The 23,526-nt window shown below is 37.9% G+C and overlaps 2 protein-coding genes across 2 annotated transcripts in view; both read right to left on the reverse strand.

Moving 5' to 3' along the window:
* Positions 1-219: 219 nt before the first annotated feature.
* LOC140238168 (macrophage mannose receptor 1-like) lies at positions 220-16,964 on the reverse strand. Its single transcript, XM_072318105.1, has 14 exons — positions 16,940-16,964; positions 16,171-16,364; positions 15,261-15,328; positions 13,993-14,087; positions 13,002-13,244; positions 12,024-12,172; positions 11,502-11,607; positions 10,367-10,481; positions 9,526-9,652; positions 8,536-8,710; positions 4,304-4,561; positions 2,572-2,754; positions 1,073-1,120; positions 220-494 (listed from the first exon to the last, which is right to left on the reverse strand). The coding sequence occupies exons 1-14, from the start codon at positions 16,962-16,964 to the stop codon at positions 220-222; spliced, it is 2,061 nt and encodes a 686-aa protein (XP_072174206.1).
* Positions 16,965-19,973: 3,009 nt separating this feature from the next.
* LOC140238169 (C-type mannose receptor 2-like) overlaps positions 19,974-23,526 on the reverse strand; it is a 50,057-nt gene continuing 46,504 nt past the window's right edge. The window contains exons 22-23 of the mRNA XM_072318106.1: positions 22,757-22,959; positions 19,974-20,291 (exon numbers count right to left, since the gene is read on the reverse strand). Of these exons, the coding sequence (XP_072174207.1) occupies positions 19,974-20,291; positions 22,757-22,959 (521 nt within the window). The remainder of the gene's footprint in view (positions 20,292-22,756; positions 22,960-23,526) is intronic.

The following is a 23,526-nucleotide window of genomic DNA, read 5'->3' on the forward strand; positions in this document are numbered from 1 at the left end:
CATCAAACGCGTGCAAGACGGACTCTGGATCAGCACTTACTTTATACGTAGTATGACACACTCATCCAATGAGAGCACTATTATTCAACGTGCTGACATACCACAGCAAAGTAATGAATGACATGCATTAAAGACGCGTAGTACACAGGCACCTGACGCACTGTGACAGCGTAGATCCGCTGTAGTCTCGCATTCCCCTATTCGATTCTAATTTTCAGATTAATTAATCGACAACATGGCGTCGTCAAACGATCTCTGACTATCGTTGCGCCCGAAGTTCTCGCGGGCGGACTCGTCGCCGTCGATATCGCCTCGTCGTCCTTCGTCTTCGTTGAAGAGTTCCTCTGGCGCGACCTCGAGGCCGGCCACGGAGCGAAAGTACGCCACCATTCGCTTCTGCCGCTTCAGCAAGGCGAGGAGGATAACCAGAACCACGAGGAACACAATTCCGCCCAAGGTGGCACCCACAACCAAACCAATGTTGATATCAGTGCCTGTACAAAGTCATTTACAAAGAATATATTCTTTATCTATATTTTTTATGATAATACTGACACTTCAAAAGATGATGGTTTCATAGAAACAGAGGAATTTACGGGACAATGCAGTCGTACAACTCGGAATGTTTAAGGGCTCAGTGTAGAAATTGTGCCCTTTGGCATGTTTGGCGTGGAGTTTACCAATTAACGGTTGTTAATGGTACGCAAAATGCTCTTGGACACATTACTGCTAAACCGATGTTTTTATTTCTGTTGTGAAGTTTGCTGTTCAGAATAGTTCAGAAAAACATGTAGACGATGAACGAAAAGCTCATGTGATTTATATGATCTGTCTGAAAGCTTTTCCAAAGGTCAACTTGAGATTGATAACAGAAAAATACTGAATGAAATGAACCAATGAAGATGCTTAAGAATGTGAGTGAATTACAATATAATTACAACGATTGTTTTAAGTAAATTGCATTCTTTCTATTTTTAGGTAGGCTATTTTCGGACGACTGCATGTGAATTACCACACTCCTTAATCGTGTATCTCACTGTCACATACAAAATGAAAATAAAATTGAACTAACCTGGGTTATCCCCTCCATCGGGAGTAGTTCCAGGGCGAAGACCATAGACTGTGGAAAAAGTAGAAATTGATGACCATGACTAAGATAAATCCAGAGAAAAAGACGTCACTCTTTGTGGACTGCACCTGTACAGCCTACCATCTACACACATGAACGTTTCTTCGACGGTGTGTGGCAATGTTGCAGTGGACACTCTGGATGGACTGACTGTCGATTGCATTTCAAAGGCAGGGAAGTTGGCTCTGCTGCCTCCAACGTTGGTTGTGATGATCTAGATGTCATCTTGTCATGTAATAGATCGGTTCTAATAATGTATTCTGATTGTATGCCTGCTTTGTTGACAAAAGTTGCCATTACCGACTACAGAGCTTCCCCGACCTAGCAACCACGTTAATAGTGAGATCCTGCCTACGGAACTTAAAGGGAGGGGGCAGGTGAATGGAATATTTCGTTACTAGGCAGTAGGAAAAGAAGCAGCCATGTATTTTACCCGAGATTACAGAAATGGTATATCTCTAGTTCATGTTACCATTATCATCAACTCTTGAAACATTTAATAATTCTGACTTGAGGGTGATGCCATCTGATCTCGCATAACATGATTAATGTAGTCAACAATGCATAAACAGTCATCAACCTTGCTGTTCTATCTTCCCGTAGTCAGACGGACATCACTTTAAATATGGTGACCTTAATGCGTCATAACTTTACCAGTCAGTTGAACAGAATCAATAGTTGAGTGCTGTAGTGCGAATAATGATTTCACATGACATAATAAACGCATGTTACAAGCTATTCTGATCATGTTGATATTTTCACTTTTGTTGATAAAGCTTATATTTCACCTGATGATAAAAAAATATAAAAACAACCAATCAATCCCATCGAGAAATAATTATTATACGTGCTAAAGGGTAAACCAGAGCTGTATTTTGGGAATATATTTGGAAAAGTGTTTGAAGCTGTATCCTCCTTGACAGCCAATTTTATCACCTTTTCGATTAAGACGTACTTTCGAGCAATGACACTGATATGGTATAATCTTCAATTATAGTTCTTTTAAGATTGGTGTCTCGGATTAGTGCCCTGACATGTTCATTCGAATAATTTGAATTCTTTGTTTTATAAATATTCTCGCGATCTCTTTTCGCGTGTCCTACAACTTCCCGTCGGCGAGTCTTTGCTATCATGTACCGCTCACCTTTTATGGATAGGGAGGGCGAAAAGTAATTACCATCATTAATACTTCATACATTCATTAGAGAAAGGCTCGTTGTTTAAAATGAGACATGGATCAATTGTCTTCCAATCTGTGTGGCAGATCCAGTTTGTCACATATTTTCGAATAGTTCTGTGTTGCGGCATCGTTGGTATATAATCTATGTTCAAAGGGAATTAGACTGCTAATCGTTCATCCGCTTAATATCGTTTTTGTAAATTGAACAGTAATGCGTGATCAAGGTGGACAATCACTGAAAAAAAAAGGAAGAGAAAAATACCTGTGTACTTGCAAACATAGGGAAGTTTCTCGTAGCAGTTGAGATCATTCCACTGGCCTGCACTGTTCCCTCTGGTGTACATCTGGGTACATTCCTCCTCCTGGCTGTCACCGCCCGTACCGCTGGGCTCACCGGGGGCCCACATGATGTACTCAAACGGGCTGTTGTCCTCCCATTCAAATGCTGTAATTTTGTTTGTTTGTTTTGTTGTTGTTTGTTTTTGGTGGGAGGGAAGATTTGACACTGATGAATCATGTTGTACTTAAAGTGCAATTATTCACTATACTCCAACTGCCTTGAATATTATTATGGAGTAATCTGATTATCTCCTTTTATAGAGGCCGAACTGAACATGGTGTGAGGTTGCAGTAACGTTAAAGAATAGCAACAAAATGAAATCGATCGCCCATGGGTCAAACCAAATGGGCGTTTACATGGTACAGGCGTTTACATAGTAGGCCTATACCGTATGCTCTCCAGAAACTTTCCTTATGAAAAATGAAATATGAAATCTCCATTACACTATGCAAGATATTACTTGTTTCCGCATTGGTATCAAGATAAAAACACATTTCATACTGATATGCATGTACAATAATAATTTATGATTATATGAATATTGTAACACAATATTAACAGAAATTACCCAGCTAATACAAGGACGTTTTCTGAACGCTCTTGAAACGTTCCAAGTTCGTTATTTGGACGTTTTGTCAAAACGTTTTCAGAACGTCTTTTTGTGGAAGGTTTTCGACGTATTTAAAACGTTTAAAATGGACGTTATAAAAACGTTTTTTAAACGTTTAGAAAACCAATAAAAAACCTTTCGGAATTTTTAAGGACCCGCAGAAAACCTTTTGAACGTTATAGACAGCAGTAACACCTTTTAAGAATATTCAAAACGTTCTGCGGACGTTCTGCGGACGTCCAGAAAACCTTTGAAAACCGTCTAGAATGTTCAAAAAACGTTTTGAGAACGTCTAAAAAGTCTTATGACCCTTTCCGGAGCGTTTAGAGAACTTTCATGTCCGTCTAAAACGTCCAGAAAACCTTTTAAGAATGTCTGTTTATTTTCATAGGGTACTTAAAAAAAATATACATGTAGTTATGAGATTATATAGACACAATCTGAGATTAATGTATCCTAATCCTAATCCTATGTAATTCTATCCTAACCTGTTTCTAATGTCCTACCACCTATACTACACCCTATTCCCAATTGATGAATCTGCATCACATTCTTTTATATACCACCAAAATGTTGTAATGCATGAAGACATGGTTACTACAATTAGATCACACACACCTTAATTTGAATATTCATAATTAGGTATGAATATTCATGATAAAGTAACCAATGACGAACACGCAGCTGACCAAATAAAAACGTTTTTTAAACGTTCATTAAAGACGAAGTCAACGTAGCAGACCTAATAAAAATGTTTTGTGGACGTTTACAAAGGACGAATACGTTGCAGGCATAATCAAAACGTTTTGACATTTTTAAAACGTTCTCCAAAATCCTGTGCTTTGCGGTAAATGCTAAGTCCCCACTTTGACGTTGTATGTACGTTTTAAATACGTCCATTTACGTACGGAACCTAAAAAAAAAAAAAAAAAAAAAAAAACGTTTAGGAAACGTTCTGAAAACGTTCTGTGTTTGTTGGGTAGGCTTCTGCAGAGAACAAATAAACGGAGTATATGACAATGTTTCTTCGGCAATTCCCCTCACCGAGGTCTTCGATGCGGTTGAGGCCGATCCAGATGCTGTAGGTGTCATCTGGGATCAGAGAGAGGACGAAATTGACTTCCTCGTCGCTATGGAGACTGACCATGTGTGAGTCGTAGGTGGGGCAGGCATATTCGGCCCCCGCCCAGCGAACCCATTGGTCGTCGTTGAAGAAACCCCGGTAGCACGCGCCTCCGAACGGCACCCATTCTTCGCTGGGACAGTCCTCCGGAGATACAGTTGGCTGCACTGGTCTGGTGTCTATTTGGCAAATGAATCGTGATATTGTTTGCCATCATTATGTACAGATTAATAAAACAATGAAATAGGAGTCCACTACAGAATTCAGAATATGGCTTCCTGCATGTTCCTCAGACTTTGTAGGTTTTGTAGATAACATGCAGAGATAGATTTGACTTTGTTTGTGTGTGTGTGCCTGTGTGTGTTTGGTTGTTTGTTTTTGTTTTGTTTTGTTTTGTTTTTTGGGGGTGGGGTGCTCCACAGATACCGATAAAATAACGTTAAATTCAAGAACAGCAATGAAAAATTTCACGTCGGAAGACAATTTATATCCCGTTGTTATCTGTACACCTGCACAGATCCCACTAGTAGATAAGGTGAACAGAGCACCCGAGTGGGTAGGCAAATGGATGATAACATAAGTATTATAATGAATTGCTTTGAAAATTGAGTTCATATGAAAAGCTTCAAGAGATTTCTCGGAAGAAAATGGGTTAGCCAGTAAAACAAACAAACTAACAAAACAAAACAAAAACTATAGAAAAAAAAAACCAAAATATGGACAAACCAATACATGCCAACTGCAAACTGTTACATTATCCTTAACACCGAGGAAAAATTTGTCTAGATTGAAATGAAAAGATCTGAAGTACTTGGAATACTCAGTACATGAATGGAAGCTATTGTCACTGCCAAATCTCACAGGCAGTTTGCTTTCAAATTTGACATTATGACTGCTATTTTGAGAGGAAATTACGATATATGGATGATATCCTAATAGAACACGGACATCGTGTGAAACCAAGGAGGTTCAAGAGAACTAAACGGTATTTTGAGCTTATGCCAAGTTACTTTATTTGTTCAAAATCTGTGGCAGGCTTCGATTATTTGTAGCCTATTTTCATTCAAAACAAAACTTTAGCTCTTGTTTTTCAGTCATCAACAAAAATCAATTGTTTACTGACTGCCTCAACCTCTCCCGGAATTCGCCCACCACCTGAACATGTCACGTCTCTTGTAAAGATTTCAAGCAGGTGCGCATTCCGAAGTCATTGTTTATAACGGCCATCTGTTTGAGACGAACTTGTTATGGAAAAACAGGTGTAACCGATATAAATTAGCCAATCAGCTGGCTGTGATTAGTCAAACAGCCGTTGGTTTGCTATTGACCAGTTCGTAGTTCCACTTTGCGCATGAACAGAAAGAGGTCATTTATGACACCAGGCATCTTGGTTTGTTAATTCACTGAGATAAGCATATGCGATGTGATGATCATTCATGTATCCTTATATTGATATAGACTAGATGGTGCTGCCAGCACATCCACCTGACAGCAAGCCTGCATGGTATTTGGCAATATTAAAAAAAAAAAAAAAATAAAATATTGTTCATACATTCAATACAAAACAATGAAATGGATGCCTCCTGAAATGTCAGTTGACCATTCGGGTCACCTGGTCTAAACGCAAGTTCATTCTTTGTTTGAATATGAATTCCATAAATTGCTATGTCGGGCAAGCTTATGCATTATGTCACTTTAGGCGTTTTCACATCAGCCCGATGTCTACAAATAGCGCGCTATTTTCTGACTTGGGAAATTTTCCCGATAGCGAAATAGCGCGCTATTTGATAATGTGAACACAAATTACCGCGCTAATCGTATCGCTCTGATTGAGAAAATTTCTCGACTCCAATTCGGGAAATTTCTGAAATAGCGGGATAGTAGCGCGCTATTTGATAATGTGAAAACGGCTCGAGAAATTAGCGCGATGCATCCGAATTATGCCTAACGTGTGTGACCCGATCGATCGAGGCCGCAAACTGCACACAAATCATGAGGAATTTTTGAGTGGGCACACACATTACTTATGCTGTTTGCACATATTCAGCTGTCGAATTAGCTCGAAAAAATTCGGGCTAAGTCTCTTCGGGCTGATGTGAATAAGAAATGAAATAACGCGCTAGTTCGCAATCGCGAAAATATTTCGAGCTTGGATTTTTATCGGGCTGAAAACGCCTATGGTGTACATGAGCTAATTACGAACTGGCTTATTAGGCGTTTTCACATCAGCCCGATAAAAATCCAAGCTCGAAATATTTCCGCGATTGCAAATTAGAGCGCTATTTCACTTCTTATTCACATCAGCCCGAAGAGGGGGTAACCCGAATAGTTAAAAATTTTAAAATAGCTAATTCGACAGGTGAGTATGTGCAAACAGCGTCAGTAATGTGTGTGCCCTCTCAAAAATTCCTCATGATTTGTGTGCAGTTTGCCTCGGTCAATCGGGTCACACACGCTAGGCATGATGAGATTCATCGCGCTAATTTCTCGAGTCGTTTTCACATTATCAAATAGCGCGCTACTATCCCGCTATTTCAGAAATTTCCCGAGTTGGACTCGAGAAATTTTCTCGATCAGAGCGATACAACTAGTTAATTAATTAATACAATTAGTTAATAGGCTTACTTTGTTACTCATCCGCAATATCGGCATTCCCGTTCTCTTTATTGTTCTAGCTGTTGCTCAAGCCCTGATTATAAGATTTTCTTTAACCTATACTTCGCAGTTGAAGGGTTTGTTCTATATTCTTTTTTCTTCTTCTCTTTCTTCCTCAAACCTCCGAGGATCGTTGTCTGTGTTGCATATTCCTTTCTATTCTGTTACCTCTTTATCACGCTATAGTCTTGTTTCCTCTTGTGTCGTCAAGTCTGTTTGTTTCTTGTTTTTCCTCCTACAAGTAGTCTTGTTGCTGTCCCAGTCCTGTTGCATGTTCATAACTCTGTTTGTTGTTGTTTTATGTATAACTGTTTGTTCGTCTGTCTCTTAGTGGGCTCCCAAACTTTTTTTGTGACGAACTTTTCGTGCGGATTTTTTTTTTTTGCTGTTTTCAATTCAATTTTTACATCGGGCTTCTAATACAAGAGGGGCCCACACTCTACAAGCTCTGTCTTTTTAGTGGGTCCCTCCGTTTTTTTCATACAATGCATATGTTGAAAACCATTTCACTTTCGTTATCTTAGCACCTATTGCAATGTATCGCTACTGTTAGTTTTTTTTTTCTCCTATTATTGTTGCCTTCTCTGTACAATTGTATGCATTGTTTTTGTCACTTAAGAAAGTGAGATTTACGTTTGCATATTGTGGAAAAAACGAATAAATATGAACTTGAACTAGCGCGTTAATTCGTGTTCACATTATCAAATAGCGCGCTATTTCGCTATCGGGAAAATTTCCCAAGTCAGAAAATAGCGCGCTATTTCGAAACATCGGGCTGATGTGAAAACGCCTATTGATGCACAAAGAAATTCCACAGGTGCATTTGTGCCTGTAATGTTCGCTGTTTAGCCGTCATCTGTCCGAGCAATCTGAAGAATCTTTTTGAACTCATAACATCGGGAATATGGATGGAATAAAATTTTCCGTAATGATAAAAAGTTATGGAACAAAAGCTACTCCTGTCCAGAAAGAGCGGCAAGAGTGTAAATCAGAACTTTATGTTGTAAAAGTGTTTGAAACTGAACCCTCCAGTAAAAACCCATTTTATCCCTTTCCACTTAGTGAGTAGGTCAGGTTAGTGCCCGGGCATTCACAGTCGAGTAATTTTGACCTTTATTTCATCAATATCTGCGCAATTTCTACTAACACATCCCCGTGTCTTTGCAATTATATAGGCCTATTGCTCATCTTTAATAAGTAGTGATGTCGAAAAGTATCATAAAGAAATAATTATTTTCCTTAGAGGGTGGCTTGTCATTATGCAATGAGACATAAATCATTATCTATACTTGCATGACAGGTACGTGAGGCAGCTCCAGTTTGATACATACTTCAAATATTTTTATCCATTTATTTATTTTTGTTTATCATTTTTTTTTTTTTTTTTAGTTGTGGCATCGAACATGGGTTCAAAGGGAATAAAACAGCTGTGACACAAAACTCTTGAACTTATTTGGTTTTTATTTTTGCAACTCGCGGTTGCAAAACGAATCTTTACCGAACGTGAACTTGCAGACGGCACCGTGGGTTTCGTTGCACATGATATCGCTCCAACGGTCGGTGGCAGGGTTCAGAATGGTGCAGGTCTCGAGCGGGCCCAGGCTTGGCTCGCCGTGGCCCCAGTTAGTATAGGACACTGGCCAGCCGTCATCCCAGCTGAATCTATGATCAGCCTGCATTCAGTGTGCGATGAAGGAAGTATGGATCCGTATTCAAGGGATAGTATAGTTTTTGCTTGAGGTGGGGTATTTACATTGGTATATTCATGAAGAGTATCAGCACAAAAAACAAACAACCAAGAACCTAAAAACTAGATGGCAAACTTTAATTAGTGTCATTTACAATGAAACTAATAAAATTTCAGTTCTAAACATTATCTTCAGTTAGTATAACCAGGGAAAAAAACAAACATATATGTCATTAATCATTCCTGGTGCAAGGTCCAAACAATATACTCGTTAAATACTTCCTTCAATCGACTTTGTGTTACATTTTTCTGTTAAAAAAAGCGCAGAAAATAAAATCGATCAACCGTACTCGACAGTATGGAATATAATTGACAGGAGGACTTTCATTTTATTAAGTGGGTCTATGTGTGTACGTCTGTTGAAGGGCGAGGGATCTAAAGTGGAACCCTGGAAGCTAATGGGTGTTTCATTATTATTGTACAAGCTGCAATATTTCAATATAATAATAATTCACTTGCAGATATGTGTTTTGTGCCTCTCATGCTTTAAAGTATGTATCACATTGAGTTACTTTTTAACTTTAAATTGGAAATATACATATAAATGTATATATATATATATATATATATATATATATATATATATATATATTTCTCATTTTCAACGTATAAAAGTGTTTGTGTGTTTGTGTGTGTTTGTGTGTTGTGTGTTCAAAGCGGGGTGGGTATTTCCCATCCCCACTCTTTTCAGCGACAAAGAAGCAGAGGAATACGAATTTATAGGAATGATTTCATACTTACGAAGGTGAGCCCAATGTACATGGGGGAGGTGATACCTTCAGTAGCCATCATAAGGAGAATCTTTTCGTGCTCATAGACGGAGTTTATTGAAGCAAGTGTGCTGCCAAGCCCATCCGATACGCATAATCTATCAAAATGGGTAAGAATTGCAACAGATTATCTAATTCTTGGTAACACTTTTCCAGAAGTTTAGAGATATTTCTACTCTGTCAAGCTGGTCGGTTTTTTTTTCTTTCTTATTCTATGCAGATTTAATAGATTTGACCATTTATCATCTAGTTTTTTCCAGCATACTACACGGAGTAAAATGCGGTTGCCGATTCGATGACTGCCTTGGGGTAATGTCTGCAGGAAAACGACCACAAACTTGACTGGTAAAAGTGCAGTTGACATTTTGTGCATCGGCCTTCTAGAGCAGAGTTATATTTAAACCTATCAGAAACAGAGTACGAAACTCGAGAGTTTTGCAATATCTTTTTTTTTTTTTTTAAAACAAACAAACTGAGACAGTTGACCGGGAGAAACAAACCTTCTGGTTAACTCTCAATAAAAGAGTTAAAGTTTGTTATGCAAAACGCTACAACATATAAAGCTAAGTCTTGAAATATAATTTCACTCAGAGGAGTAGCATAATTTGAAAGAAATTTTAAAATTTAGAAATCTAGAAATTAAAAAAAGACATAGCAGAAACTTCTTCATGACACATACATCAAATATAGGGAAAACAACATTTGAATGATAAAGAATGGAGGAAAGAGATGGAGAGAGAGCGTAAGAGAAACCCGGAGGGGGGATGGAGAGGAAAAAGAAGTAGGAGGTAGGATGAAGGAAAGTGACTCACGCCTCCGCTTCATCCCGTGTGTACGATCCATTGTAGAGTTTAAAGCACGAGTTGCCGTAGTGGTAGTAACTCTGGCACAGTGACAACGTTGGTGCCACGGGAGTGCCATCAGGATCTGAGTAGTATAATCAGCGGGGGGGGGGGGGGGGGGGGGGGGTACGAAATATCAAAACTACGTTGATATTCAAGGATATACATGATATTTAAGGCGACATATCTAACCTTGTTAAGAAAGAAAGAAAAAAGAATAAGTCAAGAATAGTAAGAATAATATTGAATTATACCATAGTGTATCATCCATCACGTGCGTTAGTGCTCCCCGATTACCATCGATATACCAAATATGTGTTGCGGCGTCAACATAGTACGTACATTGTCATGTTGTATACCATGCTGTGAAGACGTAAAGCGTGAAAAGAAAATATGAGAGAGCGAGATCTAATTATACATCTGAGTATATGGTAAAGACCTAAAAGAAAACCTGAGTTGGAAAAACTGAATGTGGAAAAAAAAATCTTTATATGGAAAAGGGGAAAATGGCAATAAAGTATAATGAAGCATGTGAGCATACAAGTTGCTCCATTGTGACGCTTGATTTTTTTTTCATCGCCTGATGCATTTACGAGTGAGATTTCTTTACGGACAGTATACTTCATATTCACTGAACATTATCTGAATATAAGTCTGTCCGTTTCGTCGTATTGTATTGTCTTTAACTTCTGCAGTTTAATCCGTGACTTCCTAACATATACTCTTCCCGTTTTCGTTCAGAATAATCTATTTAACTTATTCCTTCAATTACTTGTGATCCCTAAAATAATACGTTTTTCTTTCACCTAGGGTAGTCGATTCTTCAGTGTAATCACTGCTCTACCAACTATCCCCGCATTTATTACTATGGCGTTCCCAGGTACCCATTTATATGTCGAGAGGGACATGGTGGGTAAAAACATCTTGTCCAAGGATGTAGGCACTAGACGCGATTCGAACTCGGTCCTCAGATTGGAAGTTAATAGTCTTATCCACTACACCAGCCTGTAAAGTGTTAATAACTTCCCATAAGCGTTGTTTGAATGATTGTGACGTACAATGCCGATGGTATAAAGCAGTCTAGCATTTACGTTCAAATGCTTACCTCGAGGACGTTGACACAAAGAATAGTACTGCTGGGTACACTCAGCGTCGTTCCACGTGCCTGGTAAGGCACCATCAGATCCGTACATGTGGACACAATTCTCTTGCTGTAGGGTGCGACAATATAGATAATAATATCAGTTACACATTTGACACGTTGAACCATAGACCTAATTATTGCTACGGTGTACATAGTATTTATAACACACAAACACACACACATACAAATGCATGAGCAAGAGTATGAACAAGGAGCTTCAAAGAGAGTAACTATTAAATGACCGGTATCATCACTGGTGCGAAGAGACCGAGGGAGGGGGGAACTATGTGCATACACACATGAAATACAAACGCATTACTGCATATTCCTAAAATCCACATAGTGAAAGGAAGTATTCTTATAACAAGGCTCGACATTAGCGTTGGCCTGGTGGCCACCAAGTTTCAAAAGGTTATCTTTTGGTGGCTCGATTAATGGGCGCTTATGAATTATTTTTGAACGTATGAATGAAGGTATACTCACGCCACCCCAGTTGTTAGGCTCGTTAGTGGCCCAGTTGGTGTGGAAGACCGGAGAGCCGTCAGCCCACGTGAACAAGCCCTCGTGGTCACGGTCATTCAGCCCGAGCCAGACGGGTCCCGCGACATTTTCGAGGAGGGATACGGCCAGAGCTATACGACATCAACCAAAAGGGCGGCGAAGGTGCATTGGAGAAACCAGAATAAATACAAATATTTGTAAATATAAGTCTTTTTCTCCTTGTAGTTAGATTTATTTCGATAGAAAATGTCAGTAATGGGTGTGATTATTTTTCCTCGTTATCGTTTTTTTTTTTTTTTTTTTTTTTTTTTTTTGTGCAGTAGGCCTAGACTACATATCTTTCAATCGCTTCTCCATCGACAGAACGAAATATCGAAGAACTTTGTCACTAGCTGCTTTCATTTGCAGCATTCCAGATGCTGGAGTAATACCTAACCGCATCCCCCCCCCCCCATCCGCCCCCCCCCCCCCCCCACTCTATACCATTTTGTCAAAAGATATATAGATTTGAAAAACGGAATGTTTTCGCAAAGCAAACCTACGTTGCGGTCCAGAATAATGTGGCATACAGGGGATTTACACGGTGGCGCATAAAGTAAATAAAGTGTTAAGAAACCAAACAAAAATTACATTATGCCTACATGTACTTTTTGTACAAAAATTACATTATGCCTACAGGTACTTTTTGTTTAATCATTCGATGCGTTTCCAGGTATTGTGGACTTTTTTTTTATTCTTTGGAGTCCAAAGAGGAAGACAGAACAAAATCTCTGCTTTTTAAAGAAATACCCATAAAGAAAGACAGGGCGTCCTTCTTTAAATTCGTGAGGTTGGATTTACGAACCTCCCACCGGAGATTTAGTGAACACGCACGAGGTCTCGTCTTTCCATACCGAGTGATCTCGTTCCAAACATGACCAAGTTGTCTATATTCATTCTTTGGGAACGTATATGCTATACCTTCTTCTTTGTCATCGCGCACGGAGGCCAGGTCTCCCCCGAGGACCATGCAGTGGTTCCTAGCCGAAGTCCAGGAGTCCAAGTGGTCCTGGACCTGTAGGCACTTGTTGCCCCACGTCACCCACCCCTTCGGGCAGTATCCGGCGGCGCGCTCGGTCGGAGCAGGAGTCACGGACCCTCCTCCAAGGTTCTTTTTACACATGAACGACATTGTCTCTCCGCAGTCTTTTAACTTCCAGCCACCTGTAACAAAGAACGGAAACAGTATAGAGCAAGATGTTTAGAAATGCACATGTGGAGAATAGATGTACTTGCTGCGGGCCACAAGTATGAATTATCATTAGCGGCTCCGTCCTCTTGGATGGGAGTGGAGGGATTTAGTATCGAGGAGAAATTGGAAATTGGAAGTAAGTTAATGTACTTAATAACTCAACTAGTAACTTGACTTGGTATTAACGAAATTTAAACCAATTTACTTACGCCTTTATGTGCCCGTAGATAGCAGGCACTGTACTTGCTAAATCTTTTTAGTCAGCATTGAGTAATTCCTCCATACCTGATCTAGTTTAACGTTAAAAAGCCCACTCATGTGTAGTAATATGAGCTGAAGTTCAACAAGAAATGGCCATAATGATAAGGGGTTAGAGGAATTGGGTAATCTCTAATCATTATTCAACCAATTAGTTTTAGATATTATTGTGCATGCTAGGGGGTATGGTTAGGGTTGGGCTATTAGAAGCTATTTTGCAACTTACTTTTCATGCTTTATCAGAATTCGGTTGTATAATAATCTTGTGAATGGATATCTGAATGCAAGTTTGATAAAAGAATAAGATGATGGTGATGATAAAATAACAATAATAATAATAATAATAATAATAATAATAATAATAATAATAATAATAATAATAATAATAACAACTGCAATTATATGGCGTCTCATACTGGTGTTTCTAAGCGCAAATAAGTTATTTTATGCTTTCCTGCTCACCCGTCTCGGAGTCTATAGAAACGCAAGACGTCACACTGTTACCAGGTTCGTTGGCGTCCCATTTGAAATAGTTGGCAGGCGATTCGTCTGTCCACCTTAAGTATACGGTATTGTCAAAAAGAAAAGAAGAAAAGATGAATAGCTTAAAAATGGTAAAATTAAATGAAAACTCCACATTTCAAGTGAATGTAAAACTAAATATATAATTATAACTAAAATTGATGAACAGAGTCCCTTTTTATGTATACCACACATAAAGCATAGAAAATTATATAGAACACAAACACACATTTATGACATGATAATTTGTTGTTTATGATAAGGCGCATAATATAAATGTTATTGATATCTTTGTTCATTCTAACATCTACTCTCAGATATATCCTCATTTCTACAGTCAACCTTTCTGACGGCGCTGGAAATTATGATCCCGGAAAGTGTCCTTTTCATTACATTCCATGTTTAATCATCTCTTTTGAGTTTGTCTCTTCTCAGTAATTAGTTATTTGTTATTCGTCATCACGAAAGCCAATGCCCGAAAAAAAGAATATGTATATATATATATATATATATATATATATATATATGGGGGTGGGGTTGGCAAATATGAATTTGTTAGATGCTACGCTTCAAATTAAAGGTATTGATAAAATTATACTACTTAATTACAATGAAATATTTAAAAAAGAATTAGAAGTAAGAAAATCGTAAAGAATATACTTGTAGCGCCAAAGTTCAAGTTCAAGTTCATATTTATTCGTTTGTTCCACAATATACAAACATAAATCTCACTTTCTTAAGTGACAAAAACAATGCATACAATTGTACAGAGAAGGCAACAATAATAGGAAAAAAACTACCAGTAGCGATACATTGCAATAGGTGCTAAGATAACGAAAGTGAAATGGTTTTCAATATATGCATTGTGTGAAAAAAAAAAACGGAGGGACCCACTAAAAAGACAGAGCTTGTAGTCGGCTTTGCGCTCTTTTTTCTTCCTTTTATGATTTCCGTCTTTAGACGAATGATGACGCGCCACATATTTGCTAACTCCGTCAAGAACCATCACTTATATGGAATTACAATGAAATGCCGAGTCACGTAACCCAAAACTTGCGGATCAGATTGTGCGTTTTAAGTATTATACAAGGAGCACACTTAAAGTTATGGAATAACGAGTGAACATTTCAAGCCATGTGACTTGGCTGAAGGTAAGCTGAACAGGGTAACCGCTGAAAATTTAAACGTCGGAGTTAGAAGTAACTTACTGAAATCCCCCGTGTGTCTCTTGATCGTACATTCCAAGCCACATCACAGTGACCCCATTCTTAATTACCTGAGTGAAAGATGGATAGGAAAGGAATTTTAAGAGTTAATATGCAATATTAGGCGAGGCGAACAGTTTGTGTGTCTGCCAGTCTTCATCTCTATGGTAACTCTGTTATGCTTGAATTTGTTACCTGAGGCTTGAAAAGTTATCTAAACTGCCGCAGCTCCGAAGTATGACAAAAAAAAAAAAAAGAGTTAGACATAGTGTGCCTCTCAACTTTTGAAATGGGAGCTGTTTTTCGATGCCTAGAAGGAGCTAAATCTCAAGGTCATTCTGCTACTGAAAACGATATTGATACCATAGGCCTATAAGTAGTAATACATGTACATGGATATTATTAGGGGTTATTACGAAAAATCTTTCTACCACTTTGTGGAACACTATTTGGAAATATATCTCTACCTCGGCCAAAACGTTCGAACTCCATATTTCACTCCATTTCGCAAAAAGGAATTCTTGCCAGGCTGCCCAATCCAACCGCTATTACTACTACTACTACTAGTGATAATAATAATGATAATGATAATGATAATAATAATAATAATAATAATAATGATAATAATAATGATAATGATAATGATAATAATAATAATAATAATAATAATAATAATAATAATAATAATAATAATAATAATAATAATAATAATAATAATGATAATAATAATTATAATAATAAGAATAACAATAATAATACAATACATTTATCAGGCACTTCATACGGATGTTTCGCAGAGTTTACCGGAAAATAATATTTAATCAACCACTATTATGTCAACTTCCAATTATTTCTAGGTATTTCTCTCGTTAGTTTGTTCATGTTAACATGTGTTTTACAAATCTAGACTCACCAGTTCCTGGACGAAGTAATTTTCGTCCTTGCTGTGCACAGACACCATGTCCGATTGTTCTGCGGAGCAGCGAGAGAGGGCGTCGAACCACGTAACGCGGTTGGCCGAGTCACTACCCATGAATAGGTAGCACGTGTCGAGATCCGCATTGTAGTCCCAGCGTTGCCAATCTCCGCCCTCCTCGCACCGCTCGGCTTAAAAAAAGAAGAAGAAACAAACAAAAGAGAAAAGAAAAAAATAGCGCAAATGCAAATGAAAAATAAAATGAAAACGTAATTTAAATAGTGAACTAATGCAAGTTGGACAAAAATAACGAAATTTTGACTCTCGGACAAACCTAACAATAGTACGTTGAATACGAGATCAGTGTTTTTTTGTTGTTTTTTTTTTTTTTGGGGGGGGGGGGTAGGGGTTTAGTTATTTTGTTTGTTTATTTTGCCCCTCTAGTAGGAGGATTTGATACAATTATTTCATTATAATTTGCTTTTTTCCTCGGGGATTTTACAGCACTCGTGTGTTAGAGTATAATACGGGCGTAAATATGTAAAGTCATCAGTATTATCACAGTTGCACATGCCAAAACAATGTTCTACGTTGAGGGAAAGTATTCAACAGAATGTTCAATGTATCATTTCATCACATCATTGTCTACCATCTACTAAACACTAACGGTTGCTATCAAAAATTATTCAGTTCAATGACTCTGCCACTATGTGAAGGGGATAAAAAATGATAACTTTGTAAAAATAGCAGTTCATACAACATTTACTCGACTGAGTGCTGCCGAACTCCATTCTATAGACTCACATTTTCCTGGCGAAACAGGGGGCACCGTTGTATACATCTCTGAACCTGTACAAATAAAACAAAATACATGTATATACATTGAGAATAATTGTAGTCATCATCACCATTAATCTAGCAGCAGCATACTTATGTATTTCTTCATCCACCCTGTCGGTGTATTCTGCCTTTTTTCAAGATAAAGTAAAAAAATCTTTCCGAAAGTCGTCACTGCTAACTGCTATTACAACGCGACCGTTTGGGATCACAAAACTAATGGCAAATTGTGTGTGTGTGTGTGTGTGTGTGTGTTTTATCTGATTAGGTATGTCTTAGAGGTCCTTTACCATTTCTTAAAAAGCCTTTACAAAAATTGATTTCCGCTTAAGTTTTGATATTCCCTTCACTGTGGTTGCTCAGAGTTTAACATCTAGTTTCGTCCCATTCATTGCACAGAGCGCAGCTTCGTCAGTTTAAGCACTTGAATACATTCTAAACATCAAACGTCTCTTCTCACTACACACTTTTCCAGAGTGTTTACTTTCTTTCCATGATTTAGATAGGTTAGAAAAGTCTATTTGTATTGAGTTTTACATCATTTTAAAGTTTCGAGTCTGTTGTTGTTGTTTTGGGTTTTTGTTTTTATCTTCCTTAAGTGATAACTAAAAATTCATGTCTGGTGACTCTATGGTGAATTATACATGTATATATTTTCTTATTCATTCGGCAGAAATTGTCCTTATGTTATAATGAAATTGGCAACGACTAATTCTGATGATCATTCTATCGTGGAAAAAATACTAGAAATTGAGTACATAATGTGAAGTTAAAAATGGGGAAAAATATCAGAATGACATCTAAGCATCAGTTTTCTAAAAACGATTTAGTCATGTTAAGAACCAGCCTTAGATTAACTAAATAAAAGGCTTTTGAAAATTTTGCGACCACCAAAGTTAAACGTGAACAACTAAAACTTAAAATAGTTTGTTTTCCTTTATTAACTCAACCTTATAATACAATTTCAAATAACATAAAAAAGAATAGAAATCCTGATAAACTATATACAGCAACAAACCACAGGTCTAGGACCTGTGTGGTTTCTGGAAGAAAGTAGGGGGATAGCAGAGGCCGTCACCTTTTGGTGCTTTACATATCCAGCTCCTCTTGGATTCCATCGATATGAATTGCCAACCATTGTCTATATTTGCGGGGTACATCACAGCCGCTAGATACTGTCCGTCCTCTAAATCGTCCGGTACACCAGGTCCCCAGTTCACATAGTTCAGCTCACCGCCACTGTACCAGTTGAAATCTGCAATGGGCAAAACAGACAACACAGGTTTCACAGAAAACCACAAGAGTGCTGGCAAGTGGAAGAAGGCAATTTCGAGATTTTTGTATCGTTCGCCTGCTTACGAGACATATAAACAGCACGACATGATACTGACCATTTATTTAAGTGTATTTCTGGCCAGGGCCCTGTTTTATGAAGAGTTAAAATTGATTATAAAGTTGATTTCAATTTTAAGTCTATGGCAACCTGTGTGGTCAGGAAATTTAAAATCGATTTTATCTTTTGACAAAACGGGGTCCAGGTGACCACTTTGTTTTGATCTTATTAATGAATAATTATTTGCCGTTATTAAGGCCATGGGAAATTGATAGTATTATTTTGCGACGGACGACGAAAATGCAGACAAATTAATGTTTCTTTAATTTCCTTCATTTTCCTTCATTTTTTTTTTTGTTTCACTCACTCATACAATTCACTTTGCTTGATGTGCAGTTTGTTGAGCTTTAAACTCTACAAACTGGTTGTTAACTGTAAAGAAAGCCTACGGTCTGCAGTTCTCACGAATAAACTGCTTGTTTAGACGTTTCAAAATCATTTTAATATCGTCTCCTTAATGTTATGTACTTAAAGCTAATCTATTCGTGATGTAAATAGTCTGACGAAAGACTGCACGATAACTTCCATCATGATCGCGTGGTGATTCATAATTTCGTCACTAAATCTAATGATAAATTAAATTTAGACGCCAAATAGCACATACACCCTCCACCATATTCTGTGAGACCAAGCCAGAATTCTTCTTCCTCGTTAACCCTGAAAGAAACCAAAAAGAAACAAAAAGAGATAAAAAGGTAGTTATCTCATACTTAAAACAAACACACAGAAAGACAAATCATTTTCATACATATTTTTAATCCCAAAAAGCAATATGGATTTGCGGCATACTAGTAGCGTCAAACTATGCATAACATGTCTTTCGAATTGACTTAAGAGAGGAATGAATACTAAGTATTGTGATAATGATGGTCGTACAATATTATTTAAAAAAAAAATACATAATGCGCCAACTCCAGGCAAGACGCTCATGGTGCATGTACGATTAATACTCCTTCATATAATCCTCATCAACGCAAACTCTTCCCTTTATCATTTTTTTTTTTATGTTTACGATAAGACTAATACAACTAAAGACAAACTAAAAAGCTGGCATAAGAACAATCAATAGAATTAAGGAAGTCATACTTTACTTTAATTCAAAGCAATCGTAAGACTTAAAGGCAAAACATAGTTCCCGAATACAAGCAGAACTGTCGATTATTATTTTCAAATGTAAGCGTACACATAAGAAATGTGTGAAATAACGCTGTAATACATGTGCACTATTTCAGTTGGGTTACAACACCCAAAATGCGAAATAAATTATTGAAAAAAAAAAGTGCGCCGGAAGTCAACAATCTCAGAGGTTACTCATAGTGATTGCTACTTCTTTTTTTTTTTCATAATCGATTATTTTAGTAATTGACAAATAGGGCCACAACGATATTCATTGATCTTCCGCGCTATATTGATTATGCAGCTTGTTGGAAAATACGACTGTAAGGGCATACGATCGATCACCACGTTAACGTTCCAGGCCGAACGGGAGGTTTACGGGGAGGGCTCTTCTGTAGTAAAAGTCGTGTCCTACGATCGAAATTATTCTACATTTTTATAAATCTTGAAACACTTAACAAATTATCATCGTGGCAGATCGCGTTAGCCAGGTAAGTTTCCTGGCAGACCCCTTCGATGTACTGGAAGGAAATTTCAAACGATGAATTTTGAGCCCTTCCGAGAAATATGTTTCGACTTTAAGTATTCTGACAAAATAATGGGCTGAGCAGTACTCTGGTGTCAGTGCTTGGACTTGCTCCTGTATAAACAGCTCTTCCCTGTGGCTGTGAAGACTGACCAAGTATGAGGACGAGTCAGAGGTGCGATAATAGCAGTCATAGAGGGCGCTGAAGAAAGAAAGACGATTGGTCTCATTTTGCTCCCGCTGAATCTGGTGATAGGTTTGAAGCAGAGATTTAAAATAGGTTTAGTACTGAAACTTTTGAGTATACCCTTCGTGATATAAATAAATAAATAAATATATATATATATATATATATATATATATATATATATATATAATCAAGAACACGGTATTTCCTATGTTTCATGTAATCATTCATTTTTGCTCTATTGACTGCCCAAATTGTTAAAGTGTATCTCTGGTCAAAAATATTTTTGTCCCCGCCGAACGAGTTCGAGCAGGGGACTATGAAACGGGCTCCGTACGTGTGTGTGTCCGTGTGTCCGTGTGTCCGTGTGTCCGTCCGTGCGTCCGTGCGTCCGTGTGTCCGTCCGTGCGTCCGTGCGTCCGTCCGTGCGTCCGTGTGTGATCAAAATGTTCAAAATGCTACTCCTTCGCCATTTCTAACCCGATTTTGATTCTGTTTGCTTTATATGATAGCACTACATGGGAGCTTTGAAACTTCTATAAAGAATTTCAGTTGTGACCTTTGACCTTGACCTTTGACCTATATTGTACATTTTGCTTCAAAATGCTACTCCTTCGCCATTTCTAACCCGATTTTGATTCCGTTTGCTTTATATGATTGCACTAGGTGAGGGCTTCAAAACTTCTACACAGAATTTTGACCTTTGACTTCTTTGACCTTTGACCTTGATGTTTTGCCTATATTGTACATTGGCTACAAAATGCTACTCCTTCGCCATTTCTAACCCGATTTCGATTCCGTTTGCTTTATATGATGGCACTAGGTGAGGGCTTCAAAACTTCTACCCAGAATTTTGACCTTTGACTTCTTTGACCTTTGACCTTGATTTTTGACCTAAATTGTACATTTTGCTACAAAATGCTACTCCTTCGCCATTTGTAACCCGATTTCAATTCCGTTTGCTTTAAGTGATGGCACTTGGTGAGGGCTTCAAAACTTCTACACAGAATTTTGACCTTTGACTTCTTTGACCTCTGACCTTGATTTTTGACCTGTATTGTACATTTTGCTATTAAATGCTACTCCTTCGCCATTTCTAACCCGATTTCGATTCCGTTTGCTTTATGTGATGGCACTAGGTGAGGGCTTCAAAACTTCTACACAGAATTTTGTCCTTTGACTTCTTTGACCTTTGACCTTGATTTTTTACCTATATTGTACATTGGCTACAAAATGCTACTCCTTCGCCATTTCTAACCCGATTTCGATTCCGTTTGCTTTATGTGATGGCACTAGGTGAGGGCTTCAAAACTTCTACATAGAATTTTGACCTTTGACTTCTTTGACCTTTGACCTTGATCTTTTTACCTATATTGTACATTTTGCTACTAAATGCTACTTCCGGCGGGGACATATATTACGCACCGCGTAATTTCTACTTTTCCTTGTTTTGATATGTGAAAGAGATGTATTTTAGTAATCTGTTGCACCAACAATCAGAAAAAAAAATGTTACATATAAATGAAGAAAAAGTATATTTTGATACAGAAAATAAGAACTAAATCAGTGAGTCTAAAAGGAAAGACTATCAACTTTCTTTTGTTCTCAGGAACCAGCAAGAGATTAAACAGCCTGCGGAACAATAGCAAAGTTATAGTCAGTCTTCTTTTCAGACCCATTGGCTTTAGTGGTATGGTTATAACTTTAAATGTATCTTTCTTTGCTAATATTGAACATTTTCTTTCTGATTCTTGGTGTAATAGGTTACTGAAATGTCGCTCTTACACATATCAAAAATATTTTTTGGCCAAAGATACACTTTAAGTTTATTTATTCATCAGCTGACATACACCTGACACATTTGTGCTTAATACGGTAAAATTGGTCATGCACCATTTTGAAACATTTTAAAGTAAGTCCATTATTAGATAGTGTAAATTAAAACATTTCTAGTCCTTCTTTTGGTAAAATAACATGTATTATTCCTGGAGTCGTAATCAAACATTTTCCACGTAATAGGACCATTATTACTTTCTTTCTTCAGCAGGTTTAATCTGGAATATCTCAATTTAACAAGAATGTAAATAACTTTTTTTCTCTCTCATTTTATCATTTCTTCCCTGCTGGAAAGAACACAGTGCCTCACAGAATGGAACAGTGTGAAACACAGTGTGAATACAATGTGAACACATTGTGAACACAGTGCAGTCTGAAATGTTTTTCATGTTATTAAATTCGACATTGTGAACACATTGTGAATCATCATTCAGTGTGAAATCATCTTCACACTGTTAAATTCGAGTGTTTATTCATATCGTCTACTATAATCATATAGTGACGTTTGGTACCTAAATGTTTGTATGTGAAAATTGTGTGTCTGTGTGTGTGAAGAAAAGGAATGAAAATAAATTAAGCAATCAAACTGTCCACTTCTTTTCGTGTCACTATCAGTGTATTTTCTTTTCTTCTGAACTTCACACTTTCTGTAGTGTGTAACGTATTCTGGCTGATACATGTATCTTACCAGGTAGCAATAGGACCCGTAGTCCACCCAGCCAGGTGCGCACGACCCGCTTGGTGAGGGTGTGGGTGGGTACTCTGGGACGTAGTCGTCGCGTCGTGGTTTCTGACAAATGGCGGAATACCTGCTGTCACACGATTGGTCGTCCCACCGACCATTCCTGTCCTCCCCTGCACTCACAGCTACACACGGATGCTGGTCATAGCCTATCATGTGAAGACAGAGGGAGAGAAAGGAAGTTTCATGTCTCCTTATTCTTGGTAAATATTCCTCTTACGCAACGTTTCTAAATTGTTAGTGATGGGCGCCATTTACTACTTCCATGGACCTATGGACTGTTCACTGCAGTCTTTCTTTGATGTAATGATCGTCGCCGACACCTGATTACGTGCATCTTAATGAATACATTCAGGTGTCTGGGCAATAACTATTGTGTGATCATGTATCGTCACTATTAACAAAGGAATCTTTTCCCTCATTTCAGTCTTGTTTCGCTGATGTGTTTTTTTCAGACGTAAATGTCTTTGCATAAATACAGATGATGAGGAGCAGCAAACCTGAGATCATTACAAATTTTGTGTCCAAAGATGGATAATTGCTGATTCGCACATTTTCGAATACGCATAAACCTTGCCTAATGGAAAGATATACCAGGGGGGTGTTTCATCAACGTTTGTCGGCGCTGACAAATTGAATCACCATAGTAACAGTCAGTGACCAGAGCATCTCAGCCAATCAAAACCAAGGATTTTGCTGAAATTGGTCAGCGCCGA

The sequence above is a fragment of the Diadema setosum genome, chromosome 14 (assembly GCF_964275005.1).
Source record: "Diadema setosum chromosome 14, eeDiaSeto1, whole genome shotgun sequence".
In the NCBI taxonomy this organism is placed as follows: Eukaryota; Metazoa; Echinodermata; class Echinoidea; order Diadematoida; family Diadematidae; genus Diadema; species Diadema setosum.

What these genes read in the sequence shown, in the direction of transcription:
- LOC140238168 (XM_072318105.1), bottom strand. Translation starts at nt 16,964, where the DNA reads ATGGAGTTCGGCAGCACTCAGTCGA. An exon ending in TTCTATAGACTCCGAGACGG is followed by an intron (nt 13,245 to 13,992) that starts GTGAGCAGGAAA and finishes TCTTTGTTACAG; the next exon opens with GTGGCTGGAAGTTAAAAGAC. An exon ending in TTTGTGTCAACGTCCTCGAG is followed by an intron (nt 10,482 to 11,501) that starts GTAAGCATTTGA and finishes TATACTACTCAG; the next exon opens with ATCCTGATGGCACTCCCGTG.